We start from the raw sequence: 20,957 nt of genomic DNA, 5'->3' as shown, positions 1-20,957 counted from the left end.
AGATATTTTACTTGGGCTTGGCCTAAATGGTAAAATAACACACAGCGTTTACAGAAAGCAAACGCACACTGATGCCTATCTGAATGCAGATTCACATCATCACCCAGCTCAGAAATCCTCTCTTATCAAGACGCTCATACATCGGGCTAAAACAGTGTCAGATGGTGAAAGTCTAGTGAGAGAGATTAAACATGTTAAAGAAGCACTAAGACAGAATGGCTACAATAATGCTCAAATTAACAGAGCACTAAATGCCAAATCACGATCGCAAAGCAACACTGCTGAAAGCGATCAGATTATCAAAACAATAAAAATACCATTTATCTCAGGAGTAACTGACAAATTAGCCCGTGTTTTGCAAAAGCAAAACATTACAGTAAGATTTGGTACAGTACACAAAATTCAACAACTAGTAACGTGCACTAAAGACGAATTACCTAAATTATCAACAGAAGGTGTATATCGGATTAATTGTGTATGTGGCAGATGCTATATTGGACAGACAGGGCATAACGTTAGTGTAAGACTAAAAGAACACCAGAGAAATATTAAACTATCGCAAACACAACTGTCGGCAGTGGCAGAACATGCATGCCAACAGGGACACTCAATTGATTTTGACAACGTTGAAGTGTTGTGTAAAACTAGTTACTACTGGCAAAGACTAATTAGTGAATCCATTGAAATTGAGAGAAACAGAAATAACTTTAATCGCTCAGACAGCTACAGGCTTAGTGCGGCCTGGAAGCGGATTATTAAATAAGATACATTACAATTACTTATAAGGGAAACAAACACTAACTGATTACTAATGTAGCATAATCACAATAAAACACATGCCAAATGATTACTAATCTACAACTCGCATCGTAACAATAGCCTGATTACTAATCTAGTATATACTGTAATTACAATAACCCCCCCTCAAATCTTTGCACCAGACGAATTAATGAGTTAATGATGACGTCACCCTGCTGCTGCTCTATATAAGAACGGGAGACACAGCAGAGCCTCACCATTCTGGCGAATTGCCCGATGATGCTGGATGCAATTACCACCGAAACGTCGTACTCAAATTGTAAATGTTGTGGTTTCACGCTTCAACACACCGGTGGGCTAAAGCAGTGAACTATTTGTCTTTTGTCAACGTGACACTTTTTTACTGATTGGCCGTGTCGGGTGGTGGAGGGTTACGACACATTTATAAATAACGCGATCTAAACCCAAAAACGTTGATTATGAATAATATTGGTCGCGAAAGCCTACGTGTTAAACTAAGATACATACAACATACATACGTACGTACCTCCTTCTCTTCGCTGAGGAAAACAGACGACTCGGGCAGTAGCACGAGCTCCTGCACCAGGCCCCGCGGGTAGCCCGGTTCCTCCAGCAGGAAGTTGCACACGCTGGCGTCACACCACCACGTACCAACCAAAGCGTCACACACCAACCATGTTACAACATGACACACCAATCACACTGCCACACACCAACCAGTGTCACACCACTACACACCAACCACACCGCCACACACCTACCACACCTCCACACACCAACCACAGCACCACACACCAACCACAGCGTCACACCGCCACACACCAACCACACCTCCACACACCAACCAGAATCACACCACTACATGCCAACCACACCACCACACACCAACCACAGCGTCACACCACTACACACCAACCACACTGACATACACCATTACACACCAACCACACCTCCACACACCAACCAGAATCACACCACTACATGCTAACCAGAATCACACCACTACACACCAACCACAGCGTCACACCACTACACACCAACCACACCTCCACACACCAACCAGAATCACACCACTACACACCAACCACACCACTACACACCAACCACACCCCCACACACCAACCACAGCATCACACCATTACACACCAACAACACCACCACACACCAACCATACCACTACCCACGAACCACAGGACATCACCGTCACGCTCACGCTGCATGCACGGCATTGTGGGAGGCACCCACATGTCCCAGTGTTCCTCCAAGTCCCCCATACTCCAATAGCGGCTCCCCCGTGTAGCCTTAACAGGCTGTTGGGGAAAGTGCTATTAAAGAGCACCTATGAAGGCCGGCACGAAACACAAAAGGGTGGGTGGAAAGCACCACCCCCGACCGCCTTTGTCTCCCGAGTAGTGATGATTTTACACAGCGCACAAGATACTCATTGGATGCTGAGGAGATGTAGGGGAGGCACAGGACCGGTTGAGATAATTGTCACTGGTGTTGGCCGTGAGCGGGAATCGAACTCGGCTCGCCGGGTTCATAGCGCAACTCGCTAACCACTACACTACCGCTCCCCATAAACACATACACGAACACTCACACACACACAGCCACACGCTCACGTAAACAGGTGAGCACACACAGGTACACACACACACTCATACTGCCCAGCTCAGTGCGGTACCTACACATTGGGATCCCACCAGCCTCGCTCTGGAATGAGCTGCTCCAGGTAGGACCTTAGGCAATCGGGGAACAGAGCCATCTGTGAAAACAAACACACAGCATAGGGTGTAACAGCGTCCTTTCCTTAACCAGCAGAGTACCTGCCTCTCTTAAACACTCTCTATTTAACCAGTAGAGAGGACCCAATGAGATTCACTGCCTCTCTTACACAGTCTCGCTTCAAGCAGCAGAGACAACCCATGAAGATTCACCGCCTCTCTCATTTATTATCCGTTAAATAAACGGAATTTTAATTGTCTTTCTCAATCTCGAGTACTGCTGATATCGGCATCATGAGACGAGGAATCCACTCGGAAATCTCAAAGCAAGCGTAACTCCCCGTGTAATGGAGAGCGGCCCACTGAAGCAGGTTTCACAGAGCTACCGCCAGAGATCCCGTTTTGTTGAAGTGATGCCCTGGGGGCCAGCCCTTTCCCAGCTGCCCTGCCAAAGAGAATCACGCCTGTCGCACGACATTCAAACCAATATTTTTCATTCCCAGCGCTGGAATGTATCCAGTCTAAGCGCAGAACTAATTACCACAACACCAAAGACAAAAATCCCCCATATAGCCTGAACAGACTGTTGGGGCAAGTGCTGTTAGCGAGCACCTATGAAGGCCGGCACGGTACACGAGGGGGTGGGTGGCAAACACCACACCCAGCTGCCTTTATCTCCCGAGTGGCGATGTTTTAATACACCACACCAGATACTCATTTGATGCCGAGTCAACCTAGGGAAGTCCCAGGACCGGTTCAGATAATTGTCACTGGTGTTGACCGTGAGCGGGAATTGAACTCGGACATTACCACTCCCCACCACGACCAGCGCAACCAACACCACGCACGGTGAGCTGCCTACCATAGACCAACTGTGGTGAACTCACTTACACTGCTGCTGCGGAGATGGCCAAGGATGGAGGGGCAGTGGGGTGAACGAACCCTCTCCAATTCCGAGACATCTGCAAGTTGCAGGGTGGTGGGTGGGTGTCCCTTTCGCTGCCGAATCTCGGACCGTGCAAGCGGATAAGTGTCAATTTTACTTTAGAGGCGTAGTAGCATTAGTAGCGCTGTTGTTTTAATAAAGACGTTTTTATACTCAACCGTAGCGACATGAACCTTATGGCGGTACCCCGGGGTACCATAGTACCCTGGCTCTCGCATAATGTCCGTGATGAAGTCGTTTTTAGTTTGTTGATGGTCGGCGATGCGGCAATCGACTCATCTCGACGAGCTGTACAAGATGCAATATGGTGAATACGCGCGTTCAGGGTTTCAGTGCAATCGTCCTCGCTGCGTTTCGACATCGCACTGATGTCGGATTGATATGTATTCCAGTCGTGGAGTTAAGTACACCCCTGGAAAAAATAGTGTCCCAGAAATAAAATATTTCATTGCCTCAGCCATTTTGTATTATTTGGTACCCCGGGGTACCGCCATAAAGATCACATGACCGTCGCCACTCTACGATAGCTGGCGGCAACACTGTGCCACACGCCCTCCTTGCATGGTCTTGTGGGAGCCTCGGTACCTGTTCCCGATGACGTACACGCACATGCACGTCATCGGAAAAAAACCTGATGATAAACTGATGACATACATGCACGTCATCGGAATGGGATAGGGTTCAGAAAAAAGCTGCCATTCTTTTTCAACTGTCACGCCGGGAAATGGAATCGAACCGGCACCCTCTGGGTGTCGTAACGCTCCAGTTATCACACGGTCATGGGGAAACTGAACCCCCAACCTCCGCTGGCACTCACCACCTGGCCCACGACTGTGGCTAGCTGGTCACGGTCGACGCCAACGGCGCCGCCGTCGCCGCCCTCGTCAGGACCAGCCGGTGCCTCCTCCGCACCCTCCACCACCACCTCCTTGGGCGCCGATGCTGGCGCCGTCATGGCAGCAATATCATCGTCGTCCTCGCTCCGGAGCTCCTCCACCTGCGCGGGGGGTTAGCAGCCAAGCATTAACATCGTCATCGTCGTCGTCACGATCAACATCATCAACATCAAAGACAAAGACCCCCCCCCGTTCACGAGCCGGCACGGCACGCGAGGGCGTGGGTGGCCAGCACCACACCTGACCGCCCTTGGCTCCCCAGTGATGATGTTTGCACACTGTAATAGGTAATTATTTGAGGCTGAGTCGACCTAGGGGAAGACCAGGACGGGTTTAGATGATCGTCACTGGTGTTTGTTGCGAACGGGAATCAAACTTGGGTTGCTGGGTTCTTAGCACTGCTCCCCATATCATCAGCATCACCGCCATCACCAACAACCGCCATTCGCCATCAAGTGGTGTTGACGTCACCACGGCGCTTGTGCCAGGCCAGGTGCACTTTGAGGCCACGTGAAGTGTCGAAGGCACGCTGGCAGGAGGTGACGGGACTGACCCAGCGGGTGCCATGGGTTGACTGACTGAGATGACTGGGAGATGCACCACCTGTGCTCCCCACTGTGCCAGTATCACCACCACCAACATCAACACCACCGTCACATCATCGTCACCGCGTGAAGGATGGCGTTGATGTCATAGTTGTCGCCGTCGTCCGAATCGTCAGAGACAACGAGGACTGGGCTCCGGCGATTCCACGAGGCTGGGGGGGTGGTGGGGTGGAGGGGGAGGGAGGGCAGAAGCAAACATCAGAGTCATGTGCAGCCAGTGAGTGGCCAGGAAAGTGAGTGGGATAGGGAAGCAGTCATTGAGTGGGTGAGTGTATTAGTGAGAAGGTGAGTGAGAGGGATTCAGGGGGGGCAGAGTGAGTTAATTAGTGAGATGAGTGGGTGAGTGTGATCGGGAGAGAGTGACTGAGTGGGTGAGACAATTTGTGGGCGAGTGAATTAGCAGGTGAGAGGCATAGAGAGGGGGTGAGTGAATGGATGAGTGATCAAGTTAGTGGGTGAGTGAGTGGGATAGGATGGGGGGTGAGTGGATAAGTCAATGAGTGTGTGAGTGAATCAGTGAAAAATTCAGTGGGTGAGTTGGCAGGTAAGCAAGTGACTGAGCAGGTAAATGAGTGAGCAAGTGAAAGATCACGTGGGTGAGTGAGCAAGTGGGCGAATGAGTAGGTGGGTGAGCGAGGTGAGCTTTGCTCTCACCAGGGCTGTTGTTGACCTCTCCCAGGATGACTACATCTGGGGGAGCGGTGGCGGCGTCGTCCATGTGCGATGCTCCCAGAGTCCCGCTCCTACGTCTTCAACACACCACGGGACGCTACACACATCGGCACAACATTGACGCGTCAATATAAACAATACATCAACGCAAGACATGGACACGGCATGGAACACGCATCAATACGTCAGCACAACATCGACGTCACAAATTCTGATTGGAGTTGCAACCACTGCGGCAACGTCGAATCAGACCACCAGACTACCTGAGGCCGAGCTTGCTGTGCCTGAAAACAAATGGCAGCTTCAAAATCCAATACGAGTGCGATACGGACAAAGTAATGTACCGTACTGACTAGTAAGTATGGACTGCATAAAGGAATAAGTGAATGAGCAGTTGACTGCCACTTAACTAGTGACTAATACTAGACCTACCCCATCCCATATCAACTAGTGACTAATACTAGACCAACCCCATCCAATGGCGGAGCCAGGATTTTCAGGTAGCGGGGGCAACCCCTCCAGCAATGAAGAATGATAGAGGAGTTGTTAGTAAGTAAGGACTTGTCCCTTGCTTTTTATGCGAGCGTGTGCGGCGATGGCGCAGCCATCGATCGAGGGTCGAATTCAAACCGCGTTGTGTGATCGGCATCGCGCTCGCTGAGGGTGAATGCCTTCAGGGAAGTCGTGTACTGTATACGCAACTGCGCACAATTCTGTGAGTCACTTCTAACTGCTTTGCCGTTACTTATTGTCAATTATGGACTCAGACTATTGCCCTATCATCTCATAGAGACCCTGGCACATAAAAATATGCTACACAGTGGCAGTGAGGGTCGCAAAATGCCGATTTATTACTAATAAACCCCAATGATCCGATCAAAATCCCTAATTTCGGTTAGATCATTGGGGGGGCACGTGCCACCCCACCCCCCCTAATGGCTCCGACAGTGCCCGCATCAACTCGTGAGTAAGTGGGTGAGTGAGTGGATGAGTAATTGGACAGGTGAGTGTCGGTGGGTGAGCGAGTGGCTGAGTGGATGTACATATATGTATAGTGAACTTCATTCTGAACCGTATGTAGCCAACCATGCTAATCGGAGGTGCGGGAGAAGTACAACTAAACACAAAAATAAATGAGTTTTCAATTGAGAGTGGGTGTGTACGGAGTGGGTGTGTAGGGAGCTAGGAACCCGAGTTTGGTTCCGACTCACGGCCAACACCAGTGACGATTGTCTGAAGTGGTCCTGGGCCTTCCTGAGGTCGCCTCAACTTCAAATGAGTACGAGAATAGGTTTTCCCCTTTTTTGTGGCAAAAAAAAACTGTTGTGTTAAGATATTAAAACACCAAACTGCAACCTTTTACAAGGAATCATGTCTGCATTAACCAAAATACTTGTGGTCAGAATGCAAACAAAAAACATTCTCTGATAATATATGCATTGTCTTTGAAACCGATTGGTCCACACCAGAGACAGATTTCTTTCGTGCCTCGTCTTAAACGGTGTTAGACCAGAGGACGCCAAAAGGCGTACAGCACAAAGACACGCACTATCAGAGTAATGAGAGCTCGGGGTGAGCAGCTACATCATGGGACCTCCTTTGCCAGTACCAAAATATGAGAATAGGTTTTCCCCTTTTTTTCTGGCAACAAAACAGGTGTTAAAAATGAGTACCTGGTGCGGTGTGTAAACATCTCCAATGGGGAGACAAAGGCGGCCCGAGCCTGGTGCTGGCCACCCACCCCCTCGTGTGCTGTGCCGGCCTTCGTAGATAGGTGCTACTCGCTAACAGCACTTGCCCCAACAGTCTGTTAAGGCTACATGGGGGGGAAACGTTGCATTACGTTGTCTATGTGTGAATCTGTGTATACGTGCCATTGCGTGTATGTTATGTGCGTGATAGCCGACATGCTAGAGATAGTTAATGTCAAAAGGGACTTTCCAAGTGACCATAATAAATAAATTATTGACACAATTTGAACACAGGTCGATGTAAAATATATATATAGCATCACGCCAACAGACAAATCAACACATGAGTGCAACATCAGTCCATTACCACTATGTATCAACAACACACAACAACAAAAATAGCAACATCAAGCGACACGACATCATCAGAACGACATCATCAGCATGACATCGCCAGCGGAACACGACGTGAGCACACCCCAGGAGCGATGTTGACGCAAGACTGCACACGTCGGCCATGCCTCTTTGCATCCTCCTCCTCGTCGTCCCCAAAGCTGCTTCTACATTCGGCGCCACGCAACACCCACACGACTACTACCCCAATACCAACACACACACTACTACTCCAGTATCAACACCCACACGACGACTACTATCCTAATACTAACACCCACACGACGAATACTATCCCAATACCAACAATCACACTACTACTCCAATACCAACACCCACACTACTACTACTACCTCAATACCAACACTACTACTTCTACCCCAATATCAATACTAACAACACTACTACTACTACCCCAATACCAACACCCACACGACGACTACTACCCCAATACCAACACTCACTACTACTACTCCAATACCAACACCCACACTACTACTACCCCAATACCAACACCCACACGACGACTACTACCCCAATACCAACACCCACACTACTACTACCCCAATACCAACACTCACACTACTACTACCCCAATACTAACACCCACACTACTACTACCCCAATACTAACACCCACACGACGACTACTTCCCTAATACCAACACCCACACGACGACTACTATCCTAATACCAACACTCACACTACTACTCCAATACCAACACCCACACTACTACCCCAATACTAACACCCACACCACTACTACTACCCCAATACCAACACTACTTCTACCCCAATACGAACATTCACATTACTATCCCAATATCAATACTACTACTTCTACCCCAATACCAATACTCACACTACTACCCCAATATCAACACCCAAACTACTATCCTAATACAAACACCCACACTACTACTACTACCCCAATACCAAAACGCACACCTACTACTCCAATACCAACACTACTTCCCCAATACCAACACAACTACTTCTACCCAAATACCAACACTACTTCTACCCAAATACCAACACTACTTCTACCCAAATACCAACACCCACACTACTACTCCCCAATACCAACTCACACTACTACTACCCTAATACCAACACCCACACTCCTATTACTACCCCAATACCAACACCCACATTGCTACTACCCTAATACCAACACTACTACCCGATCGCAGGTCACGGAACAGGCCCAGGTGCCATGGGTTGACTGGCAGATGCACCAGCTGCATCAACTCGCTGCGTTTCAGTCACGCAGCGCTCCGCACGTTGTTGTGAGCGTTGCTACTCGGCCCTCCGTTGTTGTTGGAAGGCGACTGCCTCCAACTGCCCAGTAGCAGCGTCCTTCACGAGCCTCCTCCACAGAGGCCGATCTTGACACCGCTGTGATCAGTCATCTACAAGGCCACTCAGCTCCACGTCCTCCTGTACCGAATCAGTCCATCTCTTCTCTAGCCCGTGCCGCGCTGGTTTAGCCCCCTCGATCCGGCCAAACAGAAGCTGATTGGGGGCATGCGAGCTACATGGCCCAGCCTCGCCTGCCGGAGGAGCTCACCGATGATGAAAACTGTCCCAGATCTTTCATTGTGAGCTCCGAACACAATACAGCCGTCGACAGGCAAGCCCAAATGTTCATAACCCAGCATAGTAGTGCACTCGCAGTGCTAATCGCGTCCCCCCAGGCCGCGCTGAACCAGCGTGGCCAAGTGCTGGTCAATCGCAGCCAGTGCCTCGACACGAAAACGCCTCCAACCATAATCCAAAGATCTCCCGATAGCCCTCCCACACTGCAGGATCAAGTGCTGTTAGCGAGCTACGATGAAGGCCGGCACGGCACACGAGGCTGTTGGTGGCCAACACCACGCCCGGCCGCCTTTGTCTCCCCAGTGGCGATGTTTACACATCGCTACACCTCATTTGGGGCCGAGTCGACCTAAGTGAGGCCCAGGACCGATTCAGACAATCGTCACTGGTGTTGGCCGTGAGCGGGAATCGAACTGTGCTCCGTCCCCAGCAGCAGCAGCACGCGCGGTGTTGTGCTGTACTCGCCGTGCTCCCCACGTGGCCGCCCGCGTTGACCAGAGTGGTGAAGTAGGGTCGCGACTCGCCGCCTCTCAGCTTCGGTTCTTTCCGAAGAATCTAGAACCGGGTTTCCGGGATCCGGATCCCCTCAACGCTGATTGGACGAGGGGCGCGAGGGGTCACGTGACACGGAAAAGGATGTGGGAAGGGGTGTTCGGTCACGTGACACCGAGGGCGTTGGGGTGACGTCACTGTTTGGCACGTGGGAATTTGAAGTTCTCGTCGATGCTGTCAACGTCGGCCATGGTCGATCCACTGCTCGGGGCGCCACGACAGCGATATGTTAACTAGCTCGCCTGGTATGCAGGAGGTCGTGCGTATGATCCCGACCCTGAGACCTGGTGTATATTTGGAGTTTACATGTCTCTCCCCGTGTTCGTGTGGATTCTGCTCCGGGTTCTTCAAGTTTTCCCTCCACATTTAGAATCAACATGCGTTTCAATCATTTGGATGCTATACATTTCTACGTGATAAGTCACTTCGGTGAGATATGTGGCTACGTCACTTAGTGGACTTTACCTGGTAAAATAAAAAGTTAAATAGTAGATGGATGATGGAATTCCCCAAACCTATCGCCAACGATTACCATATCTTATGATATAACAATTCACTCAGCTTCTGCACACGAGAGGATTTACATCGCTCCATCTCCTCTATGGACGTGCTCTAGGACGCATTCTACTCCCTAGCTGCCACTCTCTTTCGAGATTCTCGACCACCAGCCATCATTGTCCCTTAGCCGTGGCACATTCTGCCCGAGCCCATAATAGAGGTCATTGTGATGTTATCAACCTGTGTATATGTTAACCCTTGCCACAAATAAACCAAGATGCCTTTCTGATCTCAAGAAACATAAACTATCACATGAACTCCGGTCATCCTCGCGGTGGCTTTTGGCTAGTCATAGAACAAAGACGGTCACTGCATCGTGCACTTTTAGATGCGCATCTGCGGCCGTCTAGAATGCTCTTCCTTCCGATATTCGGAAGCCACTGGGGCTACGCACTTTCAAATCTGGATTGAAAACTCATCTCTTTAGAAATGCTTTTTGTGTTTAATTTGTCGCCCTCCCCCCACACCTCAGATAAACACGGTTAGCTACGTACGGTGCGAAATAAGTTCAACATACACACCTACACATACATGTTCCTCTTGCCATCTCTCAGTGCAACTCCAAGCGTGCGCCTCTCCAGGCGTTTATCATCATCACGAGCAATGTCCTACCGACTGCCAGATGATAGACCGACCATGATGCCTCTTTGGCAGTGTAGACATTGGACGCGGCGCAGGCGCAGAAGGGTGGGGACACGGCGCTTCTTTATTCACAACCACAGAGACACGTGGAGCCATTTTACAGAGCCACGACAGAGCAGTCGTCACATCCTCAAGCGATGCGGCGGCTCGAAGCCCACCGCCGATTGGCTCTGGCCGATATTTTTGGTCTACTCTTCCACGTTGACCTGTACCGTCTCGGAAGAAGAGGTGAGCGCACCCCACACGTTATCCCACCGCACGCGACATTGTCGCGATTGACGAACGCAGAAGCGCCGCTCTGTAATCGTTTGAGGGGTGTAACGATGCAATTAGACGATTTATCATATTTTTGGGGGGAAAATATTTAGCGCTCCGCTCGTGGCTGCCGCAAGGGGTCTCGAGTGAAGCTATCGAATTTTTTCTAACAGCGTGGAGAGAGAATCCGGTGATTGATCTGTGGAGTCGTTACACCCCCAAAGCACGGTGAGCACACAGACCGGCGGGGCACGCCGCGCGCTACTCTACACAAAACGCACAATAAATAAAAGCTTGTGATTGCGCACAGCCTGGGTCATCCGCATGGTCTTCGGCTCCGTCTTCAATATCATCAGCATTGTCATCGTCGCCGTCACCGTTATCAGCATTGCTATGATCAGCATTGTCATCACCGCCATTGTCATCACGATCATCGTCATCACTATCATCGTCGTCATCAGTATTATCAGTTCTCCTGTCACACATCGTGAACATCGTCACAGCAATCGTTACTCAATTGGGATTCCACGCAGCATCAGCATTCATCACCGCCCTACTGACAGCCTGACGCCCGCTTGCAGGCCAGGGTCCGAGTCATCTCATGCCACACAGGGGACAGCTGCCACTGGGGGGGGGGGTGCCACTTTCAAATATGCCAAGATGTGACGTAAAGCGGTCTGATACGCCACTACCGGCATATGGAAGGGCGGCTCGAAAATAAAAACAAAAAATCACCTTCACTAGGACCACCGGGGTTGGCACCTGTCTGGGCATCTGTGTTCCTGTGACTGGAATTGCTTTGGTACCAAGATCTGGTGGCATTGAATTTAAGTGTGGGAGACTGCACAAGTGTTGATGATGTGTAAAAGGTGGCAACTCGTCACCACTATCACTATCAGTCATCATGGTCAGCATCATCATCATCTATCGTCATAGTCCTCATCATCACCACGCGGACGACTTTCAAGTAGACACACACAGAAGCGACGTCGCCAACACATGCCGAGGAAGTGTTTACATGGGTACACACAGTGGCACGTGGTGACACACGGTGACACACGGCAACACAGAGTGACTTAAAGTGACACACGGGGGGCACTCGGAGACAGAACTTCACATCATGACCATCATCAGCCGCCTCATTTCATCGTCATCCCTTATCAATCGCCATCATCATCGCCCAGCTAATTGGATGAATCAATCATCTCATAACGATTGCCATCCAATCACACCCCTCTAGCCATAACACAGCGCCACACTGCGTCGTCATCATCATCAACAACACCCTCATCACACAACAGTACATTGCATCGATATCCCTCGGGCTCAGACAAATACAGTATTAACAACATCAAGTTACCCTGGAAAGACTCGCCGAATCTCAAGACTGCTTTTCAAGAGGGGTGCTGCCACGTCGGGACGTTTGGCCAATCCCCTTCACTTGCCAGTAATTGAGAGTTGTGCTCTCTTTACGTGGGAGAAAAACGGGAGAACCCGGAGAGAAGCCAGCACCGGGCTGCAACACTCAACTGCTCTGCCACACAGACGAGTTCAGCTTGCTGCACTGCCATCCCCTGTATTAGCAGCAGCAGCACAGAGAGAGAGATGTTTGGGAGTTCCACAAATCTGTGTTATCCACCAACCATCAACCCCTACCCTTCCCAAAGTGCCGGATCACAGGTCGAGGTTCGTAACGACCATTTCTATACAAGGTTCACCACGATGGGTGGCCGGCTGGCTGGACGACAGAACTGATTGGACGCAGAGGCCACCCCGCCAAATCGAGTGGCGGCCAGATTCAATAAATACCACGGCAAACGTCGCAGGGGGGTGATGAACCAAAGCTTCAAAGCAGCAGGGGGAGATGTGAGACCATCCGACTGTGTAAGGGGTAATCAAGGGAGTAACCAGGATGGTGGCCTCCAAGGTGGCCCAGAGGGTGTGCCCCCAGGGGAGCCACCTGTCCAGCTTTGACCCGGAACAGTCTGGATATTGGCACCTGTGTTTCGGTGGTAACATTTTGGTTTGAACCGGGATCTGCTCCGGGTTATTGCTGTGTTGTTATGGTGTTGATGTTGTGCTGGGACTTTGTCACAGGAGCCTGTACAGTGTTGACGACCGACTTCACCAGGGGGCCTCAATAGTCTACAGTGGGAAACGGTGGCGACGTAAGGTGCATCATGGAGTTAAAATAAACGCGTCTCATCGCGAAATGTGTGGGACTGTCCAAGCAGAGACAGAGAGAGAGAGAGACACAACACAGCGATACACACACACACACAGATATATTGAAACACACATGTATAGAATACTCGCGTACACAAACGTGTACACAGACACACGGACCCACTCAGGTACACACGGACATGCATTCAAAGACAAAGATCCCCCATATAGCCTTAACAGACTGTAGGGGGCAAGTGCTGTTAGCGAGCACCCTATGAAGGCCGGAACGATACACGAGGGGGTGGGTGGCCAGCACCACGCCCGACCGCCTTTGTCTCCCCAGTGACGATATTTACACACCGTACCAGGTATTCATTTGAGGCCGAGTCGACCTAGGGGAGGTCCAGCACCAGTTCAGATAATCGCCACTGGTGTTGGCCGTGAGCGGGAATCGAACCTGGGTCGCCGGGTTCATAGTGCAGCGCGCTAACCGCTACACTACCGCTTCCCAAAGACACACAATTACATACACGCACACACACACAATTACATACACGCACACACACACAGACACACATAGCCACAAAGAGACAAAGACACACAGAGGCACACACACCCACACCAAACACATGCGACTCACCACTGCTCACTCTCGCATCCTCACCGGGACCTCACCGTGGACCGGCTGTGGGGAGCGCCTGCCACTCACAGCTCAGAGGAGTGTTGGGGCTACAGGGGTTAAAGGTTGGGAGTGAGCGATCGATGAACACTGATCCCAAATGGACGTGCGTGTCAGGGCAGTGTGTGGTGGTAGTGGTTGTTCGTGTTAGTGTGTGGTGGTGGAGGTAGTGGCTGTCCGTGGTTGTGTGTTGTGGTTGTGGCAGTAGTGGTTATCCGTGTTGGTGTGTGGTGGTCTAGGTAGTGGTTGTCCGTTGTTTTGTGTGGTGGTAGTGGTTGTCCGAGGTTGTGTCTGCCGTGACAGTGTGTGCCCCATGGTGGTGGTGGGGTGGTAGAAGTGGTTATCCGTGGTGGAACGGTTAAGACTCCAAGCAGCGGCACACGACGGCGGTATGTGCAGTGATGGTCGTGGTGTGGTGGCGGTTTGGGTGGTGGCATTGTGTGTGGTGGTGGTGCCAAGTGGCGGTGGGGTGTGTTTGGTCGCGGTGGTGCCGGTGGCAGCATGTGGTGGTGTGGTGCTGAGCGGGCTTGGTGTGCGAGGTGGTGGTGCCGGGCGGCTAGGACTCGGAGGTGTTGCGGAAGCGGCACGCCACAGCGGTGATGAGCGCCGCCCCCTTGCCGCTGCCGTCCTCCGACTGCAGGAACTTGACTTCGCATTTGGGGGAGAGCTGCTTCACCGTGTCGTGCAGGAAGCGCGCAAAGCTGGTGGGTCACACGGGAGTCACACAATCATCAGGTGAGTGTCTACTCATAGCCCTGCGTTCCCCCTCCATGCCCCAACCCCCCCTCGTATCCCCCGTGTCCCCCTTCCATTCCCCCCCATGCCCCCCGCCTGTGCCCCCGAGGGATACGCACTGTGGATGCAGCTTGTACATGCTGCCGTCCACCCCAACCGTGACCTTGAGGTGCTCCAGGCCGCGATTCTCACGGATCTTGTCCACGATGGCTGCCATACCGGCACCGCACATCTGGGCGGCACGGCGAGACACCACACCGCACACCTAGCGCCGTACATGGCACGGCACCACACACCACACCGCACCACGGTGAGACAACAGCACACCTTGCACCGCACACCGCAACACACACTGCACCACAGTGAGATGACAGTACACCTAGCACCGCACCACACACCGCACCACGGTGAGACAACGACACACCAGTGCGGCACAGCACCACAGTGAGAACAAACGACAGGCGCATCATCTCACTTAACGAGCGAGATGCGTTCCGCGAAAATTGCTCGGTAAGCAAACACGCGTTGAACGATCGTCGATTTCCCATTAACTCCGCTGTAAACAATGATAAAATTCTTGCTTGTAACCTTCACCAGCTATTGTGGGTTTGAATGGGCTCCTAGGTGGATGCCCACCACCAGCAGTGGAAGAATGGCAGGGGGATCTTATAACATACTCTTTGTTTCTTTCGGTAAAGTCACATAGGTGAAAACAAAATACAAATAAAGCAACTAAATTATTTTATGTTTTATTTTATTTTGTTTTCACCTACTTGACTTTACCAAAAAAAACAAAGAGTATGGATCATTGCAGTCACGACAACTTCAAATCTAGGATCTTATAACAGCCACCACTACCACAACCACCCCCGTACCTCCTTGACGATGATGCTGTCATCACACGTGCTCTCCAGGCCCAGCTCGTGCAGGATGTTCCTCACCTGCAGCAAGGCCAGCCGGTCACTGTGAGAACACAGTCGGGGGGGACACAGGGCGATGAGTGGCGAAGGACACGCAGGGACACGTGGGGACACGCGGGGACACGGGGACACGCGGGGACAGACAGGGACATGGGGACACGAGTACGACACGGCGCAATGAATGGAGATGTACACACGAGGACACGCGGGGACACGCGGGGACACGCGGAGACACGCGGGGACCCACGGGGACACGCGGGGACACGCGGAGACACACGGGGACACGCGGAGACACGCGGGGACACGCGGGGACACGCGGGGACACGCGGGGACACGCGGGGACACGCGGGGACACGCGGGGACAGACAGGGACATGGGGACACGAGTACGACACGGCACAATGAATGGAGATGTACACACGAGGACACGCGGGGACACGCTGGGACACGCTGGGACACGCGGGGACACGCAGAGACACGCGGGGACCCACGGGGACACGCGGGGACACGCGGAGACACACGGGGACACGCGGGGACACGCGGAGACACGCGGGGACACGCGGGGACACGCGGGGACACGCGGGGACACGCGGGGACACGCGGGGACACGCGGGGACACGCGGGGACACGCGGGGACACACGGGACGATGAATGGAGATGGCCACGCGTCCGAATTTGTGCAAGTCTGAGTGGATGGCAACATCTCTGTCCCCCCCTCCCCCCATCATCCCTGGGGCTCACCTCTCGATCTGGGAGAGGAACCTCGTCTCGAAGATGCCGCGAGTTTTGAGACGCTCGGAGATCTTTCCGCGGAAAAGGAGGCCGTGCTTGGTGAAGTCCATGAGGATGTTCCTCACGATCTCGCCCAGGTACATCCCACTCATGAGCTTCTCAAACCTGCAGAGGCACAGGTCCCCGTGAGGCCTCGAGAGAGGCAAGTACTGTTGAGCGAGCACCTATGAAGAACGGCACTACAACTTTGTCTTACACCACACCAGGTACTGATTTAAGGCTGAGTTGTCCTAGGGGAGGCCACAGGATCAGTTCCAATAAACATTACTAATGTTGGTCGTGAGCGAGAATCGGACTGTGTTCAGAGCTCAATGCGATAGCCACTGTGCCACCATTCAGAAAAAAAACTAAGACAAAGATCCCCCGTATAGCCTGTAACAGACTGTTGGGGCAAGTGCTGTTAGCGAGTACCTATGAAGGCTGGCACAATACACGAGGGTGTGGGTGGCCAGCACCACGCCTGGCCACCTTTGTCTTCCTAGTGTACACACACACGCACATGTACACACGCACATGTACATACACACACATGTACACATGTGCCCGAGACAGGCCGTGCAACCCAGTGTGCTCCCGCACACCTCTGCTTGCCGGGGTTGAGCGACCCGGCGTCCACCAGCTGGTCGTACTCGGTGCGGATGTCGTCGATGACGCCCGAGTCCCCGAAGGCGCCCCACTCCATGTTGATGCACATGCGGCCCGAGTCGCCCTCCACCAGCTCCACGTTCCGCATCTCCTCCATGTAGCAGCAGTTGCTGCCCGTGCCTGGGCACAGCCGCGGCATGGAAAAGACACGGCAGAAACACGGGAGAAAGATGGGAGAGAGATGGGTGAGAGAGATGGGTGAGAGAGATGGGTGATAGAGATGGGTGAGAGAGATGGGTGAGAGAGATGGGTGAGAGAGATGGGAGAGAGATGAGATGGGTAAGAGATAGAGGATGAACATCGGTGGAGGAATGTTAGGCAAGGTGGATTCAATAGACAGGGAGGGGTTCTTCTTCTGAAGAAAATCATGAAGGGGTCGTGGGAGTGTGGCAGTAAGGAGTGAGAAGTTACTGTGGGCTCGCCCACCCCATCAACAGGAGGCGAGAAATGGTGATGGTGGTGGTGGTAGTGGTGGCGGTGGCTTGCACCCACACCAAAGATGAACATCAATGGAGGGATACAGGCAAGGCTGATGAGTTAGATACCTTCTATGACATCGTGTTCCTGCTGCTGGCTAAAGTGACCCCTCGGCATAGAGTCATCTGCATGGCTGAGTGTAATGTCCTCGTGGGTACTGATGCAGTCACCTGGGATGGACTGATTGGAAGGCATGGGGAACATCAGCTCAATAATAACGGTCGGAGGCTGCTAGATTTCTGTGCAGCCAATGGGTTTGTAATTACCAACATGCTGTACCAGGATCGGCGCATCCACAAAACATCATGGATGCACGCCGGGTCCAAGAAAAAATATCTTCTGGACTACAAAGTGATGGAACAATGCATTTGGGCTACCATGGAGCTGATATATTTTTTGTGTTTAGTTTGTTGTCTTCCCCCACACTTCTGATTAGCATGGCCGGCTACGTATGCTGCGAAAGAAGTTCAACACATACATGCATTCATACGATATGGCCAATGACCATCGGCTTGTCATCTGTAAGATGCGCCTGCCACTCTTCCACTGCAGTGTTGGGCGTCCACCTAAGACCCCGTTGAAACCCACAGTAGCCTGGTCTGAGGTAGCTGATGAAGGTGATTGCTTAGAATTTCATCATCACATGCAGCTGTGGTTGGCATAGTCCCACCCTCCTCCTGATGCCGAGGGTAAATGGGTAAGGTTGAGGACTGTGGCTCATGTGGCTGCTATGGCTGCAACGGGAACACAGTTCAGACCTCCCCAGAGACCCTGGCTGACGAAGGAAGTGTTCCGGCTGGTCGCGAGACAGGCCCACTTCCACCGTCTACAACAACCCATGTCGGAGAATCGCTTGGGAGGTTCAAAGAGCCGCACGATGCTGCAATGAGTGGTGGTCAGGGGTTGCTGAGGAAATGGAAGCTGCCTCAGTAGCCGGCAATCACAAATCACTCTGACTCCATCAATAAGGTAACTTTGCAACACCACACGTATTGCCATCCTTAAGGAAAAAGAGTGGCGATCCAATCTCTGATCCCCAGGAAGAGGTTTTCAGATTTGCTGACCACTTCTGAGGGGTCTTGGGGGAGGAGTAATCCCCCAGCCCAGATAACATTACGAGGACAAGGTGGGGACGACCCTGCTGGGGATGCTTTGCCTCAAATTGTGTTGGAAGTGGCTGCCCCCCTGTGAGCGGCTGTCTGAGGTGCCATCTGTTGAGGAAGTCCAAAGAGTGATCCAGAGCCTCAGACCAGGAACATTTCGCGGGCAGAGATGCCCTCTCAAGAGAACTGCTGAGAAAGGGTGGTGTCTGTGTGCAGGTTGCTCTGTATGACACCATTACGACCGTCCGCACCACAAGATGGATTTCCACAGGATTGGAAGGATGCCCTGGTGGTCCCACTTCTTTAAGAAATCGGACAGCGTTGATTGCAACACTGATTTGCCTCCTCGCGTGGCCTCGGAGTGCACCCAGTCTAGCACACGTGCTGTGGTGACGTCACGACGACTTAGAGGCGATTGGCGACTGTCACCGTTGGCGTGACAAAGAGTGAGTGACTGTGCGAGAGAGTGAGCCAGCGAGTGAGCGAGTGAGAGTGAGTGATTGAGCGAGAGTGAGTGAGAGGGAGTAAGTGAGCGAGTGAGCATGCCTAAGAGAGAGTGAGTGAGAGAAAGAGAGTCAGTGTGAGCGAGTCAGCGAGCGAAAAAGTGAGTGAGTGAGCCAGCGAGCGAGCGTGAACAAGTGAGAGTGAGTGAGATTGAGTGAGCGAGAGTGAGTGAGAGAGAGTGAGCCAGAAAGAGTGTGCGAGAGTGTGCGATCGAGTCCGAGCGAGCGATAGTGAGCGAGAGTGAGTGAGAGTGAACTGGCGAGTGAGTGAGAGAGCCAGTGAGCCAAGCGGGCGAGAGCGAGTGAACGAGAGTGCGATCGAGTGAGAGCGAGCGACTCACCGACGATGAGTCCGATCTCGCACTTGGGGTCCTCGTAGGCGCACGTCATCATGGTTCCCACCGTGTCGTTCACCACCGCGACCACGTCCAGCTCGAACTCCTACAGTCACGCACGCACGGACGTGGCTGAGCTGGCGAGGGTGAGTGAGTGAGAGGGTGACTACGTGGGTGGGTGAGTGGTTCGTTGAGTAGGTGAATGGGTGAGCGATTAAATGATTGAGGGGATTGGTGGCGCAGTGGTTAGCACACCGCGCTATGATCCCCGGTGATCTGTGCCTTTCGTTTGTTTGGAAGCATTATTTTTGTGTAGCTGTCGCGTGAGTGCGAGTAAGCAGTGCTGCAGATAGTGAATACGCAGGCGGTGCAACTTCCTTGGGGCCTATGTTTGGGACCAGTGGTGCAATGGTTAGCGCACTGCGCCTCGAACCCAGTTACCCAAGTTCACGAGTTCAAATTCCCGCTCACAGTCAATATCAGTTCCGACGATCTGAACAGGTGTGGCGTGTTAACATCAACACTGGGAGAGACAAAGGCAGCCGGGCGGGGACGGTGTTATTGGCCACACCGCCGCTCATAGGTGCCACGCTGTGTCAGCTGATACTCACAAAGAGCACTTGCCCTACAGCCTGTGTGGGCTACACAGGGCACCTTTGTGTGTGCGTATATGTGGCAGCATACGTTTCTGCGCTGGATCGCCTCCCGGAGCAGCATCACCACGTCCTTGCCCTCACAGCCTGAGGCCTTGAAGCCCTTGGTCCAGTTTACCAGGAACCCCTGCACACACACACAAAGATTCCCCGTGTAAATCTTGACTTAAAGCTTTCGTGACTGCAGGAATTAATATTCTTTGGGTCTTTCGGTAAAGTCACGTAGATATATTCAAATAAAATAACAAAAAACTACGACTTTTCGATCGCAACACAAGTGATCGTCATCAGGAATAGGGGGTTAGCCTCTAAAGGCAAACTGTTTATAAAGGTTTAGAGATGGGCGTAGCCCAAGTGTGTGAACAGCATGGGCGGGGCAGCTGATGTTAATGTAGGAGAAAACAAGACACCGGCAGTGGGTCTCCACCAATCACAGGGCCGCCAGGCAATCATTGCACCTCGCTCCACACACCCACACTGCTGATGGTGGAGGTTGTTGCTAGAGGTGGTGGTAGTAGTGGGTAATGATGGTGCTGGTAATGGGCTTCCACCAATAAAGGGCGACTGCTAGTAGTGATGGTAGTAGTGGGCAGTGATGGTCCTGGTGGTGGGCTTCCACCAATTAAAGGGCTAC

General features: G+C 52.1%; 2 protein-coding genes across 4 annotated transcripts in view; both read right to left on the bottom strand.

The window, feature by feature from the left end:
- RNF216 (ring finger protein 216) overlaps window positions 1-9,898 on the bottom strand; it is a 30,071-nt gene extending 20,173 nt beyond the window's left edge. Inside the window, exons 1-7 of one of the 3 annotated variants that reach the window (XM_078607489.1) lie at window positions 9,775-9,898; window positions 5,609-5,723; window positions 5,018-5,106; window positions 4,271-4,450; window positions 3,399-3,515; window positions 2,472-2,548; window positions 1,307-1,409 (exon numbers count right to left, since the gene is read on the bottom strand). In XM_078607489.1, coding sequence (XP_078463615.1) covers window positions 1,307-1,409; window positions 2,472-2,548; window positions 3,399-3,515; window positions 4,271-4,450; window positions 5,018-5,106; window positions 5,609-5,672 — 630 coding nt within the window. In that variant the 5' untranslated portion in view covers window positions 5,673-5,723; window positions 9,775-9,898. The remainder of the gene's footprint in view (window positions 1-1,306; window positions 1,410-2,471; window positions 2,549-3,398; window positions 3,516-4,270; window positions 4,451-5,017; window positions 5,107-5,608; window positions 5,724-9,774) is intronic. The other 2 variants (XM_078607488.1, XM_078607490.1) reach the window with 2 other exon arrangements.
- A 1,208-nt stretch (window positions 9,899-11,106) lies between these two features.
- The window catches only part of LOC144728157 (hexokinase-1-like), a 50,940-nt gene continuing 41,089 nt past the window's right edge, over window positions 11,107-20,957 (bottom strand). Inside the window, exons 13-19 of the mRNA XM_078607487.1 lie at window positions 20,355-20,450; window positions 19,677-19,776; window positions 17,189-17,372; window positions 16,557-16,712; window positions 15,772-15,859; window positions 15,016-15,161; window positions 11,107-14,862 (exon numbers count right to left, since the gene is read on the bottom strand). Of these exons, the coding sequence (XP_078463613.1) occupies window positions 14,718-14,862; window positions 15,016-15,161; window positions 15,772-15,859; window positions 16,557-16,712; window positions 17,189-17,372; window positions 19,677-19,776; window positions 20,355-20,450 (915 nt within the window). The 3' untranslated portion in view covers window positions 11,107-14,717. The remainder of the gene's footprint in view (window positions 14,863-15,015; window positions 15,162-15,771; window positions 15,860-16,556; window positions 16,713-17,188; window positions 17,373-19,676; window positions 19,777-20,354; window positions 20,451-20,957) is intronic.

This window comes from Lampetra planeri, chromosome 27 (assembly GCF_965212315.1).
Source record: "Lampetra planeri chromosome 27, kcLamPlan1.2.h2, whole genome shotgun sequence".
Classification (NCBI taxonomy): Eukaryota; Metazoa; Chordata; class Hyperoartia; order Petromyzontiformes; family Petromyzontidae; genus Lampetra; species Lampetra planeri.
This window is presented reverse-complemented; position numbering and strand designations above follow the sequence as displayed.